At 45.9% G+C, this 27,152-nt stretch overlaps 1 protein-coding gene across 5 annotated transcripts in view; it reads right to left on the reverse strand.

Moving 5' to 3' along the window:
* The window catches only part of SLC8A3 (solute carrier family 8 member A3), a 141,265-nt gene that overhangs the window by 101,217 nt on the left and 12,896 nt on the right, over positions 1–27,152 (reverse strand). For 4 of the 5 annotated variants that reach the window (XM_072839095.1, XM_072839092.1, XM_072839096.1 and 1 more), the window contains exon 2: positions 18,740–20,585. In XM_072839095.1, coding sequence (XP_072695196.1) covers positions 18,740–20,523 — 1,784 coding nt within the window. In that variant the 5' untranslated portion in view covers positions 20,524–20,585. Of the gene's footprint in view, positions 1–18,739; positions 20,586–23,980; positions 23,999–27,152 lie in introns of those variants that run through there. The other variant, XM_072839093.1, reaches the window with a different exon arrangement.

The raw sequence follows: 27,152 nt of genomic DNA on the forward strand, positions 1-27,152 counted from the left end.
TCATACAGCCCCATTATGAAATTCAGCAAGTCACTACAGAGCAAAGGCAGTGGTGCCAGCTGGGTTGGTTGGTACGTGCACAATCACAGTTGCACCTAGGTGTGATTTCTAAATATAGAATCAAGTCTGCTGTTTAACTTCTTAATGAAGAAAATGGGTAGCCTGGCCCCTTCAGTAGAGATGCTGCTCTGCTGTATCAGTTGCAAAGCACAGGGCTCTGCTCTACTGCTTTGCCTACTGATGATACAGAAGGGCTCCCCACTGATGGCAGGTTTGGTACCCCAAAATAGCCACGTTGCCAAACAGATCATTGTTTTGTTTTCCTCTGGTTCAATAAAAGGGGTAGGGGAGGGGGAACAGAAGGACAAAAGGAACAAATGAGCTCGCCTGCCCCAGAAAACCACTGTACCACCCTGCTGCCCAACACTGAATCCCCAGCCCCACTTTTGGCTACACAGTGGTTGCTCTCCAGCATACACGGCTGTCACTACTGGGTTCTAATGAGCCATAGTTAGGGTAGGAAGAAGGGAAGGGTTCCAATGTCACCAATGAAGAAGTGGAAAGACAAGCATCAGCAAAGCTGGTTTTAAAGCAGAGGAGGGGGCAGCCCAGGTGGCTCAGCGGTTTAGCGCCGCCCTTGTCCCAGGGTGTGATCCTGGAGACCCGGGATCGAGTCCCACGTCGGGCTCCCTGCATGGAGCCTGCTTCTCCCTCTGCCTGTGTCTCTGCCTCTGTGTGTGTGTGTGTGTGTGTGTCTCATGAATAAATAAATAAAATCTTAAAAAAAAAAATAAAGCAGAGGAGGAAGGAAGGAAGGCAGAACCGAAAGCATGTCCCGAGTGTCCAAAGTAGAGGCTTGGTATAAGGTTTTCTCTGCAACACTATGCATGTGTCTCAAAGCCACAGCCAGCTGGGGCTGCTTGCAGGCCTTCACCACATGCAAAAAAGAGGAAAAGACGCTGTGGTTGGCTGACCCACACCCAGCCCTAGCCACTTGGGCATCACCTCTTCGATCTTCTTGGAAATGTACTGGCCACTGTGGGTGTCTTCCCACTCTGGGCAATGCAAGAGCCATAGCATCCACAATGCCATGTCCAGGAAGTTCAAGCCAAAGCACCTCTGGCAGGAATCTGGGTTTGCAGCAAAGCCCAGGGGCTAGTCCTTGTCTTCAAAAGGCTATCCAAACACATTTTGCCTCTTAGTACTAAGTGACAGGCAAATGAGGGTTTTTTTAAAAATCAGTAGTGACTCAGTTTCTCTCTTTTCATGGTACCTCAGAAGACCTGTGAAATGTATTGAGGGGATAAATGCTCTCCAAGGAGTCCCAGCAAGAGAAAGGGGGGAAAGGATGCTTGCTTCTGGCCTTACGTCCTGTGCCTGAATCTAGCCATGAAAAAATAAGCCACTTGTGTATATATACATATACATGTTTATAAAATCTGGGTCACCTGACTACATGCTCCCAGCTGGTTGACAAAGGTGATGCTCTGCCTTCTTGTTTCATCTCATATTGTAAACAAGTGTCTTTCTGTGGTCTATTTAATGTCAAGTTTTTCACATTGGTGATTTGTTTTGTTTTGTTTTGTTTTTGTATTTTGCTGTTTAAAATGACTCCCAAGCAGGGCACCTGACTGGCTCTAACAGTAGAGCATACAACTCTTGATCTCAGGGTCGTGAGTTTGAGCCTCGTGTTGAGCCTAGAGTTCACTTAAGAAAAACAAAAATTGGGGATCCCTGGGTGGCTCAGTGGTTTAGGGCCTGCCTTTGGCCCAAGGTGTGATCCTGGAGTCCTGGGATCGAGTCTCATGTTGGGCTCCCTGCATGGAGCCTGCTTCTCCCTCTGCCTGTGTCTCTGCCTTTCTCTCTCTCTCTCTCTCTTCCTCTCTCTCTCTGTGTGTGTGTGTGTTGTGAATAAATAAATAAAATCTTAAAAAAAAGAAAAATTACAAAAATTTTAAAAATAAATAAATGGCCCCCAGCATAGTGCTGAAGTGCCTTCTTGTGTTCCTAAGGGCAAGAAGGTTGCCATATGCCTTATGGAGAAAATCTCTGTATTAGATGAGCTTCATTCAAGTATGAGCTACAGGGCTGTCAAATGCAAGCTCATCAACAGTGTATATTAAATAAGGCATCCTTAAACAGAAATATACTTAACATAAAAGTAAAGTTTCACCAGTTAATGGAAATTCTGTGACCAGAGAGAGGCTGGAAGGAACCAGCTGCACTTCCCGGCCATGCAATCCTTTAGTATTCACTAATTCAGTATTTGCAATGACTCTGGAATGTAACTACCACAAATAAAAAGGATTAGTTATACTTTCTGGCATCATTCTGACTACTTGGAATAGTTTTCTACAGTATTTCAAATCACAGAGAAGGCAGGACAGATGAACAACAAAAGAAAGGAAATCGTGTTTGCGTCTACTGTCTGCCACTCTTTAAGACATATTATATGTCATTCAGTCTTTGTAATAACTCCATATGGCTGGTTTTATCATCCTTTTATTCCAGGTAAAGAAACTGAATCTTTGAGAGATTAGGCAATTTATCTGAGGTCATGGAGCATTCTAGCAGAAACCTAGAGTGGCCCTAAAATTCTTTCCCTTCCCTCCATACATGCTCTGCACAATCCCTCAAGTGTGAGTGGGATCTGTGGACATGGTAAAGGTTATGTGCCATGATTATATTACAAGGCACAGGTGAAAGGATTTTGCATATAGGGATATGAGGGTCCCTAGTTAATTGACTTCTAAGCCCTTGACTTGAAGGGAAATGATCCAGGGTGGGCCTGACTTCATCAGGAAAGCCTTTTAAAAGAGGTGAGAGTCTCTTTCTGGCTGGCCCTGAAGAAGCCAGCCATACAAGGAAATTAATTCTGCCAGCAACCCAAAAGGACACCAAGCCTCAGATAAGACAGCAGTCCTAGCCAACACCTTGACTTCAGCTAAGTTGTGTCTAGACTTTGATCCATGGAAACTGAGAGATAACTCATTATAAGCAATAGAAAACTTTTACACACAGCTAAGGAGTGGCAGAGTCAGGGTTCAAACATAGGTTCACTTGCCTCCAAAGCTAATGTTCTTGTAATTTATACTGTGTAATATCACATTTGGTTTGGTTTTTGTTTCTTGACTTCCTTGCTTTGTTGGCATGGGGGAAGGCATAGGCAGAAAGGGATATGAAAGACATTCAGACACCATAGCTAAGGTCTAAGCCCCAACACAAAGAAAGTCTCTTCAGCCTTGGGTGGTGGCAGTAACAGTGACCATTTAAAAAGTGGGGAACCTCCAAGTGTTGGGAGATGAAGGATGGGAACAGGCAGGCATTTTATCTCCTCTTGCTCAGGAAATAGCTTGCGGGAATTTTAGAGGCAGCAATGTTCATACAGAGACAAGCTAAGAACACTAGTGTTGGATGAGCCACATGAAGTGGCCAAAATGATTATTTTTGACAGACACAAATGGCAATTACATATGCTTCAACAAGTACATGCAAGGGCAAGATTTAACCAGCGGTTAGGAAGTGCCAGGTCGGAGAACAGAAGCGGGGGAGAAACCAAGAGTTCTGCAGGGAAGAGATGTGAATGGGGACATATCAAGGCAGGAATCAAACAACTAGGTGTTCGGAGCCAAGAGGAACAATGTCAGTGATCATCCTCATGCCCCAACCATGGGAAATTTTAGTTGAAGACTCTGCACAACTGTGGGAAGGACGAACACCTATAAAGCCCAAGCTTAATCTTCAAATGTCTGACTTCAATTTAGTAATAACCCTTGCCATGAACAATGAAGCACAAGCAGAGTGGTCAGGGCTGGGATGGGGTTATACCAATGTAGGATTGGTGGATCATAAATAATACATGTCACACACCTAGTATAACAGCTGGCACATGGCAAGTACTAAATAAATGGCAATCTTCTTACTTGGCACTTCATTAGGTGATGGAAAATTGCCTTGCTTACCTAAGATGAAGGCAAGGGTGAGTCACTTCCAAATACAAGGGTAAAAAGGAAATGTGTGAAGCCCTCATTGGGAAAACCAGAATCCGGCTGGAAAAGGTTTAATTCTTTGGTCAGTCAACTTCCTCTTCTGGGAGGCATGGGAGAGGGGCAGCACCTTGGACAGCACCCTGGGAGTGGCGCTCACCTTGCGCCAGACCACCTGGCCATCAAGAGCAGGGTTCTCCATCTGAAGAAGTTCAGGTCCATGGGTTTGTAGGTTTCATCACAGGAGCCCATAGATGGGACTCGACTCCAGAACAATAATTGTTCTGTGTAAGCTTCCTGATCAGCAACAAGCTCTGGGTGTAGCATGGGGCCTAGAGGGCAAGTCGAGTGAGACAGGATTCAACATTGCCTACATGATGCTCAGAGATACCCAAGAGTCCTCGGGAGCCTGCATTATCATTATTGTGTTGTCCCAGCCCCATCCTCCCACCGGCAAGCAATTTCATATGTAATTATCCTCCCAGCCCCTCCTCTCCTTTTATTCTCCTTCTCTCTCCATATTCCTTCTTGCTTTCCCTTCATCTCCCAACCAAGTTTCATAAAGTCCACACCAGAATGCAGAGGCATCAACCCCAAGGTCATCTCTCACCCCGGCCTGAAGCTGCTCTCTCCTTGGAGAGCAGCCTGTCATGTTCCCTGACATCGTCAAAGAAAGCCCGGATAATGATATTTCCCTCCACCTTCCTCCAGACAAGACTCTGGCTTTCTATCTTTAGATCAACTGTCTTCCTAAAAGCTCACCTTGGGCTCAGAGACGGAATATGATCACTAATGGGAGAACCTAGGAAAAATGCTGGCCCACATAGGTCAGGATGGTGGTGACATGGCCAAGATCCTATTCATTAATTACTTAATTAATGACTAGCATGATACACCTGATGAGTGATTTAGACTAGGCACTGTGTTAATTGTCTGACAGTCATTTTCAATCCTCACGCCAACCCTATGAGGGAGGTACTATTATTATCCACATTATACATATGAGTGAAGTGAAGTGAAAGGTTAGGTAACTTGCCCTAGCTCACATCACCAGTAAGTAGGCAAGCTAGGGCTGCCAACTTGGTCTGTGTGACACCTGGTCTATGCACTTAATCACCCTACTTTATTATCCTCCCATGTGTATATGGGCTTCTACCCACATTGTTGCTCTCACACTTCTGTCATTGGCAATCTCACTGGTGATAAAGCAAAATTCTGTCTTCTAGATCCCTGAAGCTCATCCAGTGTGTCCCCTACTCACCTGTGAGGGCTGTCCTCCTTTCATCATAATCATGGCTCCCTTGCTCTCTAGCTGTCATGTTCCAGCCAGGCCTGCCTCATCTTACAGAAGGGAGAAAGTAACATATCTGCATTTCAGGACAAGCAGGTAACACATTTGCATCTCAGAGCCAGCTGCAAGGCACTAGGGAACACCAAAGAGAGACAGGATCTGGAGAACAGGCCTTTGTGTTGCCTCCCAGTCACAAGATGGAAGACTCTTTACCACACAGTGGGATTGTTGTCAGTGGCTCAGGGTTTATCCATTGGAATAGTGGAAAGGGAGAAATGGTCATGTAGTTTAGGGAGCATCAGCGGGAGCCTCTGGGCAATTATTGAAGAACTACACTACCAATGGAGCAGAACCAAGGAGACCAGAAGACGAAAGAGGCCATTATAATAGCTGTAATAAAGTAACTAAACTGATTTGGGTTAAATGGCTTAAAGAAGGTGGACATTTTTTTTCTAGACCCTCATATAATTTATAAACAGGAATTTGAAAGGTTACCAATTACAGTCCATATATAACAAAGCTGTGAAATGAACTCTGGCCTGCCCTGCTCCGGGAAGCTGTGGGTCAGCATCCTGATGACAGTTAACCCCACCAGCAATGCTCTCCTCTGCCTCTGTCTTTTGACCGTGAGCATGAGGTCCCTTACTCACTGAAGTCTAGAGCAGGCATTATGCAGGGATGGGTATTAGCTTCCTACAGCTGCTACAATAAACTATCACAATGTTGTAGGCTTAAGGGTATGTATCAACAGAATTTGTTCTTTCACAGCTCTGAAATCAAGATCAGCAGAGTTGATTCCTTCTTTAGAGGTTCTAAGGGAGGATCTACTCCATGATTCTCTCCTAGCTCCTGGTGTTTGCCAGTAATCCTTGGGACTCCCTGGCTTATAGCTGCATTCTTCGCATCTTTGCCTCTGTCATCATTTGGCCTTCTGATAAAGATGCCAGCCATAGGATTTAGGGCCAACCCTAACTGAGTATGAGGCCACATTCTTAGGTTCTAGGTGGACACAAATCTGGGTGGATGAGGCAGGGGGGACTCTTTTCAACCCAGTACAGGTTGCCAGTGGCATTTTTGGCAGATCCCACATAACAGCAAGGAAAAGATCTGGGTTCCTTAAGAGGAGGGCTCAGGGTGCAGGCAGGGAGGTGGAAGGAGGAGGCCACTCTGAGCAGTTTCCACATCAGACTGAGGCACTTCCCCATCTAAAATATTTCACAGAAATCAAGCTCAACGGAGCAAAGAAATTCACCCACAGAGCTAAGGCAATTCTCCTACCGCTCAAAACATCAGGTGCAATGATGTTTGCAACGTTTGTATCATCCAGGCGAAACACCAGGTAACTCAATAGACCTAACACCCCTCTTCCCCCAAGCTAACATGGAAAACAGGCGAATGTCTTCAATCACCTTTCCTCTCCCTTCTAAACCCCAGGAGGGCTGGGGGACACCCAGGGGCTCTGACCATGAGAGGAGAATGGGCTTCTCAGCCTCCCACTCAGCCAAGAACAACCCTGGGAAGGAGGGCTCATGGCAAGAAGCAGAGCAGGGTGGAGTAAACCCTCAGGTCCCCTCCTTTCTGCTGGTGGGGACTCCTTCTGAGGCCGTCAGGGAAGTACTACGCAGAGCTGCATCCAATCTGGGCTAAGTAGATTAGTTCCCTCCCAGTGAAAGGTTCTGGGCAGCTGAGCAGGGCAGCTCCCTGCGCGGTGGCAGGGGGCTGTCATTACAAGGCCCAGATAGGACATAATTACATGCTCCCTGGAGGGAGCTCCTAATTGAATTACAGGGTGTCTCCTGAGCATGAGAGGCAGCCCGTACTCAGAGGTAGCTGAGCAGCCAAGGAACAGACCCTCTGAGGAGCTGGTGCCAGGCAGGGGTCAGGCTGTGCAGAAGTTCAGGGACACCCGAGCTCAGACAGTCCCATGGACCTCACTGAAACTGCGAGAGGAGAGGAGACATGCACGGAGAGCGGGGCATCCCTGGTCTTCATGCCTGAGGGGTGTGTTCCAGTCCCATGCCCCACTGGGCTTGCTATACACTGGAAGTGGTACAGAGCCAGAGGACATGCCAGGAATTCACTCTGTTCATTCATTCATTCATTCACTCATTCATTCAACAGCCATTTTTTGGTGTCTTTATGTTGTGTGGTAGGCATGGGGAAGAACTGAGTGCTGCTCTGGTCTGAGGACATGGTATTGCCTTCAGGTACTGTTTAATCCTGAAGCCAACTTGTACTTCGATCTATGGGTGCCCCACAAGCCAAGCCAATTAGCCATTTTTCTTAACAAGTCCTTCTGGGGTAACTGCACGAGGATGTCACCTCTAGTGCCTGCAAACTGAATCAACAAAGCCAGATGGCAGTACCTCTGTGTAGCCACAGCTTGAAGAGGCCTCCTCTTCTACAGCAACTCTTTCTTTAAGTTTTTATTTAAATTCTAGTTAGTTGACATTCAGGGTAATATTTGTTTCAGGTGTACAATACAGTGATTCAACACTTCCATACCACACCTGGTACACATCACAAGTGCCCTCCTTAATCCCCATCCCCTATTTCCCCCATCCCCCATCCCCTCCCCTCTGATCACCATCAATGTGTTCTCTTATAAAGAGTCTGTTTCTTGGCTTACCCTTCTCTTTCTCTGTTTTCCCTTTGCTTGTTCGTTTTGTTTCTTAAATTCCACATATGCAACTCTGTCAATATAGTTCTCTTCCTGCCAGCCTGGGAACTTCCTGAGGACCAGAACTGGGCCGCTTCTCACTGTGTCAGCTCACAGTAGGAGCCTAATGGTATCTACTGGCTGTATCCTGAGTGAAGGGCGTCTGTGTCCTACTTCCACTCTCCTGTTGCTTCTGGCCTCACTGACTGAGGCTCTCGTAGGCTCTTGGGGCAGGGGCGGGGGGGACCTCCAGCGGAGCCCCTCTTGCTCTCTCTTATCATCCCTTCCTCTAAGCCTTGATCCTGGATGCCCTCAGACACCTGATCTGATAGGCACAGCCTCAGAGGAGCCCCCTGCATCTGAACACATGGCCCTGCGCCAGCCTTGCCCTTTTCCCCAGGCAGTTGGCCAAAGCCTCATCTGTTGGTTGTTCCTGCTGGTGAAGTGGCACAAACAGGAATCCTCTGTGCACCAGCTTGGGCACAGGTGGGTCTGGGCCAGCAGTCAAGGGTGATGAATTCAGATTTCTGACCTGGGTGTTTTGGCCTTTGACAACTTCCCTGAGCCCAGTTGCCCCTGAATTCAAAGGAAAGCATCCAACTCTTGCTGTTAAGGGATGGGTGATGTGCCCTTAACTTCTTCCATCTGAGGAGAAAGTCTGCTGCTTTCAGCTTCATGACCTTACTCTGACATTAAAATATAAGACATAGTGGAAAGAATGTGTGATTTAGAATCAGAAGATCTAGGTTTTGATGCCTGCCCTTCAAAGCTCTGTGTTCCAGGGCAAATTTCTTAATATTTCTTAGGCTCTGTTACCTAATCCAAAAAAGTGATGATGTTAACCCTAAGGTATGACAAATCCTTATTTTTAAAAATATTTTCATGTAAATATTTAACGTTTTATTATATAAGAAAAAAAACAATAGTAGTCTTTCCCCCGAGGTCTGAACAATGGTAAAGCCTAGGTAACCAACACCCGGTTCTATAATCTGATATATTCTGATATATTCTCCAGTATACTGATCTCCCCATGGGGGTCACCTTCATCAAAATAACTTTAAACAATTAGTGCCTAATATTTCTAAAGCATTCCGCATCAGACAGTTGCCTTGAAAGTGAGCTCTTGGCTGTCTTCATTCTACTCACTCCCCAACCCGCCAAACTAGAAAGTCTATTTTCCTCCAGCAGTCCACATGGGTTAATTAAAATGTCATTTCTCTTTGCTTTGGCTAGAATTAGATTAACTCATTGTAGTAACACAAGTTATCTTTTGCTGTATTTTATGAAAATCTAATTAATTTTCAGTGAATCTTCTAAAATATGGGTTCCATGAGGAAGGGCAGATAATTAAAATGGACTGTGATAGGAACCACTGATCTAGTTTATGAAACCCACTAGCTTAGCAGGAATTCTGGAAGACTCTGGTCTGACAAGGAAATTATATGTTTCATATGTCCAGTGGGAATTTGTGGATTCATCCAGGGAATAAAAGAAAGTTCTGTGTTATGTACGATACAGAAGAGAGTGATTCAAGGGGTTTCTTCCCATTAAGATTGGCCTCATGACAGAGTGGCAACTTCACACTAACGCACCTCACTGAAATTGAGACTCTGAGTTTCTTTATCCCATCCCAGTTCCTTCCATCTGTCCTCCCAGTACTAGAGGAGGCGGTTATTTGGCCTTCCTTCTCATAGCCACAGATGAGGTCAGATACAGCTCCAAAGCCTTTCCCAGGATGGTCCCCTGGACAGCGGTTATGAACTAACCACAACCGACACATAGGAGTCCTATCTTACAGCCTAGCCCTGTGCCCGGGAACACGGGCAGCTGACAGAGTCACACACTATGCCACCTGGAGATGGGAATGCTCTAGCTTCCGGGGAGTTCCTGGAAGCGCATCAAGTTACAGCTCCAAAGACAAAGAGGGGGTGCCTGCTGGCTCTGGCTAAGTCCAGCTGACCAGCTGTCTGGCAGGGGAGGGGTGGTGAAGGAAAGCCTGTCACTCTGTCCCTGGCAAGCCTGGGAGGTAGAAAGCTTTCTGCCTCAGTCTGGAACAAAGGCTGGTCTGGAAACCCAAACCCAGGAAGAGGCTTTGAAAGTGACTCAGTACCCAAATAGCACAGTCAAAAATGACAGCAGTTCATCTTCTGACGCTAGTCTCCTGGAAAGGACAGACTAGAACAGAGTAAAGGGGAGAGAAGTGACTCTGGTAGCCTTGAGATTTGTGCCACTGAGCATCACCCACTAGGAATGTTTTCTGTTAATCTGAGCAGAGAGGCCAGTTTCATCTTGGTTGCATCAATCTTGGTCAGCTTGATGAATCTGAGCAGGCTGGGGCCTCCAGAGGAGGCTATTTCTGTCATTCTCCAGCCAATGGCCCCAGCACAGACCACAGTGAAATCAGTGCTCTCTCTGAGGCACTGCAGACCTTGTATGTGCCATCTGAGGTGACAGATGACTGGCTAAGCTGGTACTTTCTTCTAAGTGATGCTGCCACCACTTACAGACACCACAGCTTAGGTAGCTTACTGTGGAATCCTCACAGCAACTTCACTTTTCCACCCCACCATGTGGCATGGCATTAACTGTTGGGGTAAGGAGATCTTGGCTTGGGGCAGCCCGGGTGGCTCAGCGGTTTAGCACCACCTTTGGTCCAGGGCTTGATCCTGGAGACCCGGGATCGAGTCCCACATTGGGCTCCCTGCGTGGAGCCTGCTTCTCCCTCTGCCTGTGTCTCTGCCTGTGTGTGTGTGTGTGTGTGTGTGTGTGTGTGTGTGTGTCATGAATAAATAAATAAAATCTGGAAAAAATAAAAAGGAGATCTTGGCTTGACTCGGGGCAAACAAGACATATCTAGCCAGTGGACTTTAACATGGCCAAGTAGGGAAAGGGGGAAAAAAGAAAGGACCCATAAGATTCCCTCTCTTGAGAATTTGAGGTAAAAAGTCTTTCCAGGGAGGAGCCGAGAGCTAAATGGAAAGAGGACTCACGAACTAGAACAGTTGGTCTGTAAGGTATCACTGCAAGCTGGAAGCAATAAGGGAGCAAGCCACAGAGAGAAGCAGAGACGCCAGGAGACCGAGACCACATGGCCCAGCAGGGAGAGCATCCAACAGAGAAGGTGGTCCAGGGCTCTCTTGTCTGACAGCTTTCTGCTACCACCTCTGGTCTGTGCTGCTCCCTACAATTCAACCCTCTCATCTTGACATACAGTCAGGCAAAGACTTTGTGGTGAAGGGAAAAAGCACCACGGTGAGTGATTTGCTTCCTGAGGGATAGTGATCTTCTTGGTATGATGGTGAAGCTCTTTCTCTCTGTCCATGTGACAGGCTTTCCTAAGGCTGTTCCTGATCACTTGAAGAAGTCACAGGTCAGACAGTAGACACCAGGCAACACCAGTACAGATGCCAGCAGTGTGAGGGAAAAGGACGCAGGGACCAGGAGAGGAAAAACGAGCACAAGGACTCAAGGAAGCAGAGAGGAAGGCGTGCAGTGTGACAGAAGTAGAAACCACTGCTCTTGTGGTGACAGTGACTGGAGCATGACAGAAAGTAAAGCTGCAGCACTAAACATTTAGAAGAAACAGTGAGTGTGAGACAATAGTATTCAAACAGGAAGTAAGGTGTGAGCAGGGAAATAAAGCAAACACATGTGAAGATTTGCAGCTGGGGCCATGGTTAGCCCTAGCGATGGTGGCACGGGGCTCACCCCAGATCACCACCGCTCAGAGCCGGTCAGGTGGTAATAGGGTACACAAGCAAAAATCATGTGGGACTCACAAAGACAACACCTGAAGGCAGACAAATCAAGGCCAGTGGCTCTGGAAAGAGATGGACTACGAGGGTAACAGTGATATTAGTCATCTATAACCCAGCATTTGTTTTGTAGCCATATTCTTGGTATTGAGTTATTATCAAGATGTCACTCATTTTGGAAGCACCAACTAAAGAACCCACAATAGGGCATTGTTGGTACCATATGTAACTAGCTGATGAATCCCAACCAGCAAGTGATAACCAGACTGGGCTCATGCAAGGACAGGTTAACCAGGTTATGTCTATGCATGCTCTTAGCTAGGAGGGGTCAGGATGGCGCCACATCCATAGCTAAATTCAAGTGTATACACATATCTAGTGGAGGGTAATTCTGTTTTCAGAAGAACAAATTTCTCCATAACGAGTAAGTTCCACCTTCAATTCTATCTTCATTTCTGTATATGTAGATATTTCCTACTTGGGCACCTGGCAGGTTATAGGAATGGGAATATATGAATGGTAACTATCATGCCACCCGAGAATGTTTACCTAGCGCTTTCCTTCGTGGTCATTTAGCAAAACCCTCAAAGTATTTAGTTCCTGCAAAACACTTCTGGACTTGTGCAGAATTCATTAAGTATGAGGATTTTGCTCTATTTGCAGATCAAGGAGTTCTCTCCCTCCAGCTGTCAATTATATATGACCGCTTCTTTGCCAAGACTTCCTATTGCTTCTGGAAGCACAATTTAATTTCTCTTTTAAAAAACAAGAAAACAATACCTCGATTAAGCAGAAAACAATAGCTCTAAACTCTACTACCTTCTTCATGGAACTGACAGCGTCACCGCCAAAGGGGAGATAAGAAATTAGTGCTTGTCTACCACCCAGATTCAACTGGGAAGTTGATGAAAGGCTGGACAACAAGAAAGCCCTCCCCAACTCCTAACTCTGGGAAATGAACAAGGGGTGGTAGAAAGGGAGGTGGGCAGGGTGTGGGGGTGAATGGGTGACGGGCACTGAGGGGGGCACTTGATGGGATGAGCACTGGGTGTTACGCTATATGTTGGCAAATTAAACTCCAATAAATTTTTTTTAATGAACCTGGAAAAAAGAAAAAAAAATCCTCCCCACCCATCCACCTAGCTTTGTCCCTTTCTACCATTCTTGTGAATGAACACGGAAACTTTAACCTGAAGAACCAGAAGAGTCGAAACAAAATAAGCAGGGCAGGATCTCCATCAGTATCCCTTTTCTATTATTGCCTGAAGCCCAACTAGCTCCTCTCCAAGAAGGAAAGCCTCCTCTGAAGATAAGACTGGTTCTTTTCCTGACTGGCCAGTCATGTAATCATCTCCAATCACTATGCTCCTTTCTCTTCAACCTAACATTCTCCCTTGTAGAATCTCCAACCCTGCACCACTGAGTCACCAGAGGGCAAGCCAGTATGACAAGAGCAGGAGTAAGCTCTGCTGCATAGACTGCTCTGCTGCATAGGCTCTCTAATCAAGTCAGGCAAAGGGAATGTTGACCAATCCAAGGTTGCCAGGAGATCCTGCACCTCACACCCTAAAATTAACCAGGAAGGCTCTGGACTCGTGGAGATTTTTGTAGACATGTAAAGTTTAAGTAGGCTTGCGATGCTTTCTGGATCCTGGAGTTGGCATATGATCTTTTTTGATATAATCTGACAATTTCAGTAATTAAAATGAAAAAAATTATCAGAATGTAAGGCCTTTCTGGACACAATAGCCAAAGCTTCTGTTAAGAAGGCCACATAGCCTTTAATCATCCTGTGGGCCCAGAGGGAAAGAACTATAGTTGAACATCAATATTTGAAATGTTGCATCGTACTGTTAAATACCCCATTCCACAACTGGGTTAGATATGGATGCCCTTCTTCAGGATCACTCTGAGCCATGTACATAGCTCCACTGTGAGTTCCACAAAGCCATCGGTCCAGGTAAGTGACTGTTTACCTAAAGCCAGAGAGAAACCCCATTACTGGAATTCAGGCACTGAAGGCAGAAGAAAAGAGAAAGGGTGGGATGCCACCCGAGGGAGCATGACCATGACTTCCACCCTACTCTTACCCTCACTAACCTTACATGCAGCTTGTGACTTTTCTCAAGCACAGAAAAGGTGTTCTAGGGGCAAAGCATCTCCCTGATGGCAAGGGAAGAGACTATCCTAACACCTTGCTGAGCCAAAGAAAAAAGACAAGGCCTACTGTGTTTTAGTAATTTGGAGAAGGAGTAAATTATGTCCTGGAGCACTCCAGATTTCGATGGAAAAGATTCCCTGGGGTTGAAACTTCACAGAAAAAGAACACCTGGAAGAGAATGCCCGGCATAATTTTGAAAAAAATTATTTCATTGAACAAGCACTGCCTAAAAGATGTCCTAGCTCTACTTGTCATACCTTTTCTCAGTAAGAGATCATAAAGATAGTTTTTTTTTATTTCTATGGGCTCAATACTTTTTCTTCCTGAAAGTCTCAAGGTGAACTGAGAGATTAAAAATAGCCCATAGTATGCTATTTTTTAAGTTAAGATATTAGCCACATAATACTTTTGGATTTGTACTTCCAGAGCATCTTTCACCCAAGAATTTCTATAAGCTTTCCAAAGTTAACATTGTTCTGATGGATAAAAATAAGAAAGTCCAACTGGGAGGGAGCGACATTAAATCAGTAGCCTCTAACAAGATCTTGCCAGCTCTAACTTTCTATCCTATCTAGCTGTGCGATATTAGACAAGTCACTTTCCCTCTCTGAATCTCAGCTTCATAATTTGTAAAAGCAGGAGTTCAGATACTTTTGGGCTTTAACATTCTAATTTTGTTGGAAACTATGTGGCACAGCTAATACTCCATTCTTCTTCAAAGCAGGCCTATGCCATTTAATTATAGTAGGACTTGGCATTTGCCTATTTGACATCGGCGATTCTCAGAGATCCCAAAGGTTCATGAGCTGCCATTTTCTGTTATTTTGCAGAGGCATGCTGTGAGCCTGGGATACAGGAGCAGACGTGTGTTTATCGAGTGAGATTAATGTGCCAGCAGCATGCATATATATCTCCACAAGGTTTTTTTTTATTGTTTGCAGGAGGCTCAAAGGCCATAATTCTAAGGATGCACTGGGGTGATAGTCACAAAGGTGGGGATTCTTCTAGATCATGAAGATGTCAGTAGGATCTCTCTCAAATGTCAAGAGTTTATTGTAATGTGGGCTTAAGGTTATCATGTCCCCACCCCTGCTTCATCTGTTTCACTACTACGTCCTTAGCCAAGGTCGCTTTAGAAACTTCAGTGGTGTCACGCACACAGCAAAGAGCTTTCATTTCTTTTATTGAGCTTATCTCAACCAGAGCACTTCTCCCAGGTGTTTTGATTTGTCTGTATACCTAGTATCCACTTCACTGAAGAAGATTCTTGAGAGCTGAAATGCCAGCCTGTTCTATTCATTTATTTATCTCCAGTCCCTAGTAATGTATCTAGTATGTAGCAGACATTTAATAAATGTTTGTTGAATGACCGAGCACCTTCTCTGAGCAGGCACCATTCTGAAAGTGCCTTTTCTTCATATTTGTACCTAGTACTTATCACTCCCCTGCAGGATAGATACCACTATCCCTGTCATTCCAACAAAATACCTGGGGCTTGGACAGGTGAAATGACTTGTTCAAGTTACACAGTTGGTGAGTGACAGATTCACATCTGTTTGTCAGACTTCAAAGTTCAGGGTTTTCTATCTTACCCTGGTACTGAGGACATTTTTGAAGAAGTAAAGCATAAAACCAAATGAGTGAATGCACAACCTGATAGTATTGACAAAGCATAGGCCTGCCTTCAACCTGAATAGGTTTTTAGAAGAGTGTATTGAGGGCAAAACTGCCAATGCTCCCAGGCTTGTCGGCAAAGAAAGTTACACAGAGAGGGAAGGATTGGAAGATGGAACTGCTCCAGGCATCACACAGCTTCTGTCTAGGTACCCTGAGGGTTTCAATTTCAGTTTCCAGATTGGTACTGCAATTAACAAGGTCTCAGGGTAGGAGCTGGGTTCTAGCTAAGTTAGAATTGCAAGCTGGAACTGGAAAGCAAGGCTTCTTGAGTAAATTAAGCAAGGCTTTTGAAAGCCACTTTTCTTCCTGGGTCTTGTGGTTTGGCCAAGAGTTTTAGAGCATTTCAACTCTAAGTCGGGACCAACAGCATCAACAGCTGGTTAGAAACAGAATCTCAGGCCCTACTCAACCTTTCAAACTATAATCTGCTTCCTGGATGGTTCAGAAGCACATGAAAATTTGAGAAACACTACTCTAGAAGATATTCTGAGGTCTTTTCTGGCTCTGATATTTTAGGAGTTTTGATGAGGAATCTTCATGATAACCCCCAGACTAGCATGTTTTATTAATTTGGGTCACAGAGAGATCCAAGTAGCCCATATCACCTCAGCTGTGTCTTCTGAAGAATACTGTTAATTCAATGATATAATTATTAATGGCCTCATTTACTAAGCATATACCATATACAAACAACTGTATACAGTATCTTGAATCATCATGACAGCCTTGTGAGAAACGTATTATTATCCCTATTTTATCAGAGGAAATAATCTCATAATTAATAAAATTTCCCCAACTCTGCAGTTGAATCAGAACTATATCCAGACTCTTAAACCAGAGTACTCACAGTCCATGGTTTTTCTGCTATACCACACTGCCTCTAGTTGTAAAATTACAATCTAAAGTACCAAGGGTAGGGCTGTGGTGTGAAGACAGACAACTAACAGGCTATGGACTCATTCTTCTTCTGAAGGGAAGAAAACCAAGAGGTAGTCTAAAGTCTACTGAAGTCTAAAAAATGATGTAAAGAAATAGCAGGCAACAGAGCTTGTTCACCAAACCCAGGAATACTTGAACCCAAATCGCAAATGTGGGCAGCTTGATCTACATTTAAAATCAATATCAGAAGTGATCATTCATAAGCCCACTTACACCAAGATATTATTCAGGCTGAAAACACAAATAGGTTTCAGGAAGAGTTAGTCATACTCAGAGATCTAGAGTGCACAACTGATTGTTAATGGGACAAGGAAATTAGGTGCCAAGTCTTTGATCTGTCAAAAAGTACTTTTTAGTGCCCTTGGTAGATAGTACCGAATTGGAGAAACCACTAGTCCATTAAATCATAGCCAGTGCTGTAGTCTTGATGTCATTTAATGCCTGACAGTACTCCTATATACTTACGCTGCCATAAATGTGAGAAGTTGCACAGTTTGTCTACCCAACGAGGGCCTGTCCTTTATTTGTACGTATAAACTCTCTCTCCAGAGCACATATAAATGGACAGTATTCTCTAGAAGGCACAGGTTTTTACTTGGGCTAATGAATGATTACCCCTCCCGGTGAAATGACTAAACAGAGCTCTAATAAATCAACTTGTCAATGGCTATTTCACCTCAGGAGACAATATCCCTGTTTCATCTTCGGCCAGTGCAAATAGGACCTACACTGAGTGCCCATGTCTGTGGCTCAGTAAATCCTAGAGCAGGGAGGAACTGCAAAAAGAAAGACCTGACCCTGCCTCCAGGCAAGAAAAGTATTGTTCCCACTTTGCAGATGAGACAGTTCAGTTCTAGAGCTAAGACTAAACGTCTTGCCCAAAGTCACACCATTAGGAAAGGATTGAGGGAGGCCAAGAGCAGAGTCCTCCGGATGGCTCAACCAGCTCTGCTGTCAGCATCACCCAACCCATCGAGCCCTGTCCCACAAATGGGCCTAGAAGAAGCGCTGCTATGACATCTCTCCCTTGGTCCTATGGGCCCTCCTTTCCATGAGTTGGGTCCTTCACTCTCCTACAAGTTGTATGTTTTCATTTCTCACTCAGGGTGTTTTTAGCAGTGTCCTGGAGCAGTTTGACAACCCCCCTTCCTAGACACCCCCTTTTGTTCTTCATGCCCCCTCCTGCTGCTGCTTATTGCTTATGGACATGAGCAGGAATTCAGAGACAAGTTTCCCCCTTCTCAGTCACCCTGGAAAGTCTGCCCTCTCATAAGCTGCAATTCCTGGGGTAAGTCATTCTGTTTCTTCTTCAAAGCTATCCATCTGAGAAAAACAAAAACAGAAAACCAAAGCAAAGCAAAGCAAAGCAAAACCCAGAACACCCAGTATAAGAAGGCTCAATGGGGAGAGCCCTTACATTGCGATACACACAGTGTCTGAAGGGCTAAACAGGCCAGTAACCCAAGAAGTATTCTGGGACAATTCTAGACCATGAAAAGAAATGACCACACTGAAGATGTATTTTCTCCCCCAGTTCCTAAGAGGCATCTCCAACATTGCTCAGGCAATTTTTGAGCTCACACCTAGGACTAAAGACAGGTGGCCACCGCTCTGGGAATTCCGCTTCTGCAAGATGCCTCCAGTACCCAAGCTATATTGACTCATCTCACTAGACTGGGTAAGTCTCATACCATAAAATAGCTTACAGGCATTTAAAGAGATTGCCGAGTTTCAACCAACCTTGCAATTTCCAAATTGAAGGAGAGATGCCTGAAATCTGGTTATACAATATAGTCGCAATATGGCCCCAGGGGAAAAAAAAGCCACTGCCACTTGCTTCCCTGAGGATGCTCTGATTGGACTGGCACTGCCTCAGGATGGAAAGGATCAGCCTCAAGGCTCATATGAGCCTTTGGCCTGAGTAAAGGAGGAAGGAGAGACCCAGCCAGTTTCCTAGCTCCTGCGTCGTCACAAGAATTCTCCAAAATCGACATCAAAACTTCTGTCACCCGACACCTGCACCAGCTATCACTCCAGTGGATGGAATGCTCCGTGTCCTTAGATCCCGCCACAGGATTTCCTGCCCAGAGACAATTTAAAGTGAGAAAACCAAAGGAAGGTTTGGATGCGGAACCTGCCAGGGGTGCCTGCTGATCCTGCACACCTGTGCTGGGACTCGAGTTTGACAGTAACGCAATACGAGGGAGAATTTTAAGGACAGAAAGAGATGGCATGGGAGGGAGGGAGATAGAATATGGAAAGGCTACTTACACAGTTTCGTCATTCTTGAACTCCAGCTCCCCGTATACATCTTCAAAATCCTCACCACCACCCTTGGCTGTCCCCTCCACTGTCCTAAAAGGGACGATTACTGTGCCCCGGGCACCTGATGTCCGCAGAACCTTGACCTCCAGGACACCAATACTCTCGCTGACACGAATAGTGCCGCATTCAAAAGTGAAGATGCCTGCATGGTCATCATCCAAGATGGTGACTGTGGCCACATAAGGGGATGCCAGGATGGCCCGAGGCAATGGAAGACTATTGAGTACTATTGGAGGCTTCCCCTCCTCTGGTTGCTCCTCCTCTATGCGGACGTTGCTCAACCTCACGAAGAAGTGTTCATCCTCCTCAAAAATGTCATCATCAATGATGCCTACCGAGAACTCTTTCTGGGTCTCTCCTGGTTTCAGGACCACAGTGCCCTCTGTGAACTCATAGTCAGCCCCAGCATTGGCGGAACCATCCTCTGTTTTGTAGTCCACATACACGGTCTTAGACATGTCCCCCCCTTTCCTCACCACTGTCAGGAGCACAGCCCCACAGTTCTCCAGGCACTGGTAAGAGCATGGATCAAAGAAGACCTTCGAGACAAAGTCCTCAGGCTCATTGGTGTGCACCTCGTTTATGCTGGAGGTCTTTTTGGCTTGTTCTGCTGCATGCTTCTTCAGGATATTGCCTGCGCCGGTCATCATCCGGGTAGCTTGGATCCGGTAGAAGGCACGACTCTTCTGCTGATGGGAAAGAGCATAGTAATTGGCCATCTCTACCAGCTGATCTAAGTCCTTCTCTGGGTGTTTTTGCTTCAGATCCTTTAGAATCCGGATCATTTCTCTGCGGGACTCATCTACTTCCTTCCCTTCCAGGGGCACCAGGTTCCCATCCAGGAAGTGGGAATTCATCATTTTCCCATCCATCTCAATGCCCTTAGGATGATCACCCTCTGTCTCTATGATAACTCCTCGGTGTTTATCTGTGCGGTACTTTTTGTGCATGTATTTGTAGAAGAGTAGTCGCCTATCTGCCACCCAGGCCAGAAGGACACACACTGGAAAGAAGGAGAGAGTGAGAAGACCTTCCCAAACCTGAACCACACCAGGAGAGAAGACTGCCAGGATCATATAAAGCCAGATGTAAGCAAAGATGCTCCAAGCAGCCGTGATGAGGAAGACTCGTAGGTGCTTGATCTTTCGAGTCTCTCCATCAGGGATCACGTAGACGCAGATGCCAATGATGATGAACATGTTAAAGGCTGCGCTACCTACGATGGTGGAAGGTCCCAGGTCCCCGGCAATGAACCCGTGACCACACACCTCAATTAAAGAGAGAAGGATCTCAGGAGCAGAGGAACCCAGGGCCATCAGGGTCAGGTTGGAGACAGTTTCATTCCAGATCCGAATCGTTGTGGTGCTGGTCTCTCCATTGGGCTTTTTGATAGTCACCTCTCTCTCTTGAGAAGTGATGACTTCAATAGATGCCATGAAGCGGTCGGCAATGATGGACACCCCAAGGAACATGTATATCAGGGCCACAAAATAGACAATGACCCTGGCAATCTTGTCCCCAAGGGAAGGGTTCTCCGGGTACCAGATTGGTAGGATGACACCCTCCTTGCAGTCCGATGACTCTGAACAGGACTCATTGTTCTGCCCTGCACTGGGCACCTCCCCCGAGCTGCCAGCCTCTGCCCGAAGACCATTTAGGAAGAGCACAAAAGTAATCAGCCCAAAATGGAGGAAGGCAGAGGTGAGAGGCTGCAACCCTAACCACGCCATACACAAGACTTAGCCGCTGGCTTCCACTGCAGCACCAATGGTCCTCCTGACAGGCCAGAGACCTAGAAAAGACCAGAGAGGCAGGGAAAGGCATGAGCAAAAGGGGGACAGCAAATGGCAGGTTCCCACCAACACAAATTGATGTTTCACCTTGAGCGACATATTGTACTAACATATGGGGCAGTCTCTCACTCGGAAAAAAAGATGTCAATGGGAGGCACAAATAGTGGCTCTGTCCGCAGGACCATCTGGTGGAGACTCAGCTGAAGAATGGCTTAAAAGAGCTGGGAATATTGGTAATGAAAACATAAGTGATACCCTTCCAGTTCTGTCTCCAAACCCCACTGTTATCTGTGAGAGTTCTCAAGAATCAACTGAAAAGAGGCCAAGCATGACCTGAATCCTCATCCCTTGTACTGTTTCTAGGGTTTTCGGGCTCCTTTACCCACACTATTTTCATGCTTAAGAATTCTGCATCACATATGTGTGCAAGAGTACATACGGAATTGAACTTTTTTCATGGACTACTCCCCCAAAATAGAACACATCGCTCTGCATGCAATTGAGCCCACCTGAGAGGAACTCCCTCCCTGAATGCAAAATTTGTCCAGGCAAGCTGTAATTCTGACATTTCTTGGGAAATCAGGGTGGATAGTGTAGGGAAGCTCCCTGCAGGGGAGCTAAACGGAGGTCCCCATGAGCTGTACTACAGGCCCGGTCCACGGCCACCTCCGTCCTCCAGCAAAACATGCTTACAGACCGTTTGAGACAGTCAGTTACAGGAAGATGAAAATCAGTCAGCCACTCAATTCCAAACCCAGACGCTGAAAAGGCCAAGTGATAGAAATCACTATTAATAAAACATTCAAGTGGCTCTTGAATACATTTTTTTAAACTGTAGACAAGATTTGGGGGTGAAATGCAGCCCCATCTGCTGGCCTCAAACTGCTAAGAGGTGAGCATGAATTCAGGAGAATGGGAAGAAATTCAGCAGGATCTATGGATTCATCTTTGCACTCACCTCATTCAGATGCAATGAGAATGCAAATAACCATGCTACAGCTTTTTTAAAAAGAAGCTATTTGCCCATTTTCTACCTCTGCTACAGCCCTGTGCATTAACTTTAGTAACAGAAGAATGCTAGTTTCAGGGCACCTGGGTGGCTCAGTAGATTAAGCATCTGCCTTCAAATCAGGTCATGATCCCAGGGTCCTGGGATTGAGCCCCACATCAGGCTCCCTGCTTAGCAGGGTGCCTGCTTCTCCCTGTCTCCCTCTATCTGCTGTACCCTCTGCTTGTTCTGTCTCTCTCTCTCTCTGTCTCTCTGTCTCTCTCTCTCTCAAATAATCTTTTAAAAATGTTAATTTTATCTGTACTACACCTTACAGGGTTCCAAGTCCTGTCCCTGCTCTCCACTGCTTCCCATCTCAGAAAATGGCACTGCCATCCACCCAGTTACTCACACAAGACATCTGCAGGCCTTCCTCTTGTTCCTGTCCCTTGTCCATCCAGCACCAACACCTAGACTCTCCTTCCATCTCTCCTAGCACTGCCACAGCTGCCATTAGCCTTCACTTCATGAATCTACTGCAGTGACCTCCTAATTGAACTCCCCACTCCAATTCTTGCCTTTCCCCACTTCATTTCCTTACACAGCAATAGTCACCTTTTCTAAAAACTCCAAATCTACACTATCACTTCCCTATTTGAACTCCTTCAGTAGTTTCCTCTTATTCTTAATATAAAGACTCTTTACTGAGTGACCTGCAAAGTCTCACATAAGCTACCTTCTTCCTCCTCTCCCCCTTTATTTTTTGCCCCTCTCCTTCTAACCACATTTCAGCAACAATGGCCTTTATATCAGGCCCTGGATGACACCAAGTTATTTTCCACCTCAGGACCTTTGTACGTGACATCAGCCACGATGATGAAATGACTTGTACTTCTTGGCACCCACACTCTTAACAATGCTTTAGATCTCAGCTTAAGTGTCACTGTCCCAGAAAAAAATTACCCTCATTCCTAAAGATGGTCAACCTTCTCTGTTCCTCTCATCACACTCTACTTTTCCTTTATGGCATTTATTAAACTTTGAAATTACATGTTTGTTTGTGGGATTATATAATTAATGTCTAGCTCAGCCATTAAACCGTGAATGAAAGCAAAGAGGATAGTTATTCTGTTTATTGTGGTACCCTAAATAGTCAATTGGTAAGTGCTCAGTAAATGTCTGTTCTTAGAATAAATAAACATAGCCACTATGGAAGCTTCCTCGGGGCTGTGAACTGAATTGTGTCCCCTCCCCACAACTCATATGTTGAACCCCTAAACCCCAGTGTGACTGTATTGGGAGATAGGGCTTTTAGGAGATAATTAAAGTTAAATAAGGGTATAAGGGTGCGTCCTCCTCTGATAGGACTGATGGCTTTATAAGAAGAGGAAGAGAGAGAGTATTCTCCGTCTGCCACATGGTGAGAAAGTAGCCATAGGCAAGTGAGGAAAAGAGCTCTCACCAGAAAATGAATTGGCCAGCACTTTGATCTCAGACATTCCAGCCTCCAGAACCATGAGAAAATAAATTTCTATTGTTTAAACTACCCGGTCTGTGGTATTTTGTTATGGCCGCCTGAGCTGATTAATACACTCAGACATCAGCCTTCTTTAACGCCACTTTATGACCTGAATTACAGCCATTTCCTTCAGAAAAAAAAAAAAAATAGAGAGATCTCATAGACGAATCCTGACTAGATTTGAGAGGCTATGTATGACCTCTTTAAACCCCCAAGGCTTGTACCTAAAGAGAAATTCCCTCCAGGACACAGTATGCCTTGATGCATACTGTAATCATGAAGGCCTCCCTTCCAAAGAGCTGGATTAACTTGGTTTCATATTCCCCAGAATGGCAGCCAAGTGCTGAGGTCCACATTCCCCTTGGTCCAGGTACTGGGGGTCATCACAGCATGTGCTTGGGGCTTTGACCTCACTCAGAAAAGAAGAGGTTATGAGGATGTTGGAAGAGTGGGGCAGCTGAAGCTGTTCAGTATCCATGTTCAAAGGCTGAAATGTCTCATAATCTGCAATGAACAGAGACCTTCCCCCTTCACAGGTTTGGCATCGGAGAAATGTGGACAGAGAAGGATCTTGACACCTTGCCTTAACCTCTGAAAACCCTCCATTTTGTGGATTCCAATAAGCCCCATGCAGTAAGAGACAGAAGGTGGGCACAGCTGGAGCAGCTATTTGATCAGGAGCCAACATGGTGACACGAGGTGGCAGCTGCATGGATTAGCCAACCGGAAGGGGGTGGGCCATCCACAGGTTAGGGACAAGGGCTGGCTTTCTGAAGTCAAAGGACACAGAACACTTAGGTAGTAGAGTCATCCTGATCAACAGGGCACAGGGACTCCCGCTTATCTCACCCCACAGGAGAATTAGGATGATCGTGGTCTTCGCTCACCTAGATCTTGCAGACATCTATGGTAACAGGTATTTTGGGGAATATGTTGTCAGGTGGTCAGAATCAGGGGCCGCTTTAGAAAGACACAGAGAAAACAAATGAACTGAAGGAAAAGATGAAAGAAAACAAGGAAAGAAGGTGGCTAGTAAGTGCCTGCACTGAATTCTTGTAATTGAAGGTAGAAAATGGCCTGTGAATTCCAAGTTGTTCCTTCTGCCCCCGCCAGGCGATGGTTTCTGCCTGAGATGTTAGGAGGAGAGTGGACACTGCTGATGACCTGGCCAGTGGTCACTTTTTTGTGATGTTACCCTTTTCCCAGACAAAATTGAGGCAGATTCTAACCCACTTGGGATCCACCCAGCTCCTTTAAGACCCAAATGATCTTCTGTGGTTCCAGAAGGTTCGTAATCAGCCCTAAGGCATACTCAGGGATATGATTCAGCTTGAGAACCCCAACACCACCCCAAATAATGAAGACATTAATAATAGTCACTAACACATATAAGTGCTTGGTGTGTGCATCATGCTAGGTACTTCTTCATTTAACTTTCATAATGATCCTATAAGATTAGTACTATTTTTATCCCTGTTTTACGTTTTGGGGAACTAAGTCTTAATTAAGTCAGTTAATCAAAGTATAAAGCAAGGAAGTAGCAGAGCCGAAGCTCACATGCAGGTGACATAAAATTTATGGTTTTAACCACTCCATTTTACTAAGGTGTCCTACTTCGCTGTAGAATATCCATGGCCCCCTGTCAGCTTCCAGTTTTCTGTAGACTTAGAGGCAACATGACTGACCCATCCAGTCTGCCATGAAACATTAACCATTTGGTAGAGCTGCCTAGTTCCCAGCCTTCCTGGGGTGTCCCGGCTGCCTGATGCAGTCTGCCACCTGGACATTCTCCTTCCCATCAGTTCAGTTTGACAAAATTAGCAAAAACTGTTGGTTTGCCAGGCTTGGCACTAGATGTTGATGGGCAGAATGAAATGTAAGACACAGGCTTTGCCCTCAAAGATACAATCCAGCAGGGGTGGAGAACTGCACAAATAGGCATTTTTACTATAGTAAGTGAAGGTTCGGTCAGAATGGTTTGGGCACATGAGGAGGGCGCTGAGCCAGCCTGGGGATTCAGGGAGGCGTTCTGAAGGAAGTGATCCTTGAAATGAGTCTTCAAGCATGAGTGAGCTTTAGTCAAAAAGAAGGGAAGGAAGGAAGGAAGGAAGGAAGGAAGGAAGGAAGGAAGGAAGGAAGGAAGGAAGGAAGGAAGGAGGGAGGGAGGGAAGGGAGGGAGGGAGGGAGGGAGGAAGGGAGGGAGGAAGGGAGGAAAGGGAGGAAAGGGATGGTGGGAGAGTAGAGTAGGAATCTGGAGCCCTTATGTCAAGAACCTTAGGGTCCCAGAAACCTCTACCGCCTTTGGAAAACTTTCCTTGACAATGCCGTCTTCCTCTAGGGAAGATGAAAAGGGGAGGGAAGGGAAGGAAGGGGGAAGGAAGAGGAGGGAAGAGAAGGAAGGAAGACAGACTTTTGAGTCAAAAGGATAGGCCAAGCAAAGATATGGAGACATGCAAAAGCCTGCTGTGTGCCTGGGACTACAGGGAATTCAGCGCGAGGCAGGAGTGGTGAAGACTGGACATGTAGGGGGGACTCCATTCATGGCAAGTCTTATATGCCAGGCTGAGAAGATGGATTTTATCTGAAGGGCAGTGAAAAGCCAATGACAGGACTGTTAGCAGGGGAGTGACATGGTCTTATCTGTATTTCAGAAAAACCAGTTTGGATAAAGGGTTTAAGATGGCTATAAGAGGAACAAGACCAGAACAGGACGATCAGTTAGAGGTCTATTGGAAGCAGCACAGATACACCTAAAGAGAATGGGCCTGGGGTATTTGCTGCATATGATGACCCTCTGTCCCCATGTCACATTCCTCTTCCTCAGCTGAACCAATGCCCGGGCGCAGCCCATGGCTTCTCATCCCTTTCCCGGATTATTATCCGAACACCCCCAGGGGCCATCTGCAAGGTGTCTGTGTCCTCAGCAGTGGCTCCTGACATCTTTTAATATCACTGGCAAATTTAATTAAAGTCACTGTTCCTCTGCTCTTCCAGATCATTAATAAAACAGTGCCACCAGGCCAGACTGAGCAAATCTCCCTCCTGCTACGCCCTCACTTTCTCCAATGGGAACACTGCTCCAGGCCTGTCACCAGCCTGGGTAGAGCTGTCCTGCTCTGCTTCTAAATCTGGGCCCCTGCACAGGCGTCACAGCCAATTTACATGAAACTTTTTTGTGCAGCCAGGCTGCTCTGGATCCCACGTGTCTCGGGAGTACAAGACCACTGCATCTTCTCCTGCACTTCCCTACGGGGACATGCATCAGTGCAGAGTCCTCTCTGTGGCAGTACTCCCCAGACACACAGGAGCTAAAGCCCTCACACTCTCAATAGGAAAGATGTGACGTCAGCCACTTAGGTACTTTGACTCTCATGACAGGAACTTGGATCCAAGGAGGAAAACATAATGATGCTGGATTTTGTTCCTTATTACCTCTTTGAATCTTGATAGTGAAGGAGGTACTATTATCATCATGCTCTGTTTTTACAGATAAGCCAATTTGAGCTCATAAAGATTAAGTAATTTGCCTGAAATCACAGTAAGGGGCAGCTCAGGTGGCTCAGCAGTTTAGTGCCGCCTTCGGCCCAGGGCGTGATCCTGGAGTCCTGGGATCGAGTCCCACATCGGGCTCCCTGCATGGAGCCTGCTTCTCCCTCTGCCTGTGTCTCTGCCCCTCTCTCTCTCTCATGAATAAATAAATAAAACCTTAAAAAAAAAATCACAGTAAGTAGAAAGTGAAGCATTTGAGTACTGGCAGCCGAGCTCCAGGGCATACAGTTGTCAACCACTGGCTTAGTATGTACCCTGGGTTTGGGGGGTCCCCTTTGAGCAAGCGCCCAGGAAGGATGGGGTAAGCTTTTCTGGACGTGCAGTTCTCCCCATGAGCTTGGCGGCTCTCCATACCCCAAGGCAGCCTGGGGTATGAGTGATAGAGCCCCAAATTTGAAAGCAGGAGGTGAGAACATTTTTCACAAGCTGTAAGAACTTAGAGTCAGTGAGACTCTCAGGGGATTAGCTTCCTTGTCCAGAAAATTCACGTCGGGTTGGACCATCTCCATA

Source organism: Canis lupus, chromosome 9 (assembly GCF_048164855.1).
Source record: "Canis lupus baileyi chromosome 9, mCanLup2.hap1, whole genome shotgun sequence".
Taxonomy (NCBI): domain Eukaryota; kingdom Metazoa; phylum Chordata; class Mammalia; order Carnivora; family Canidae; genus Canis; species Canis lupus.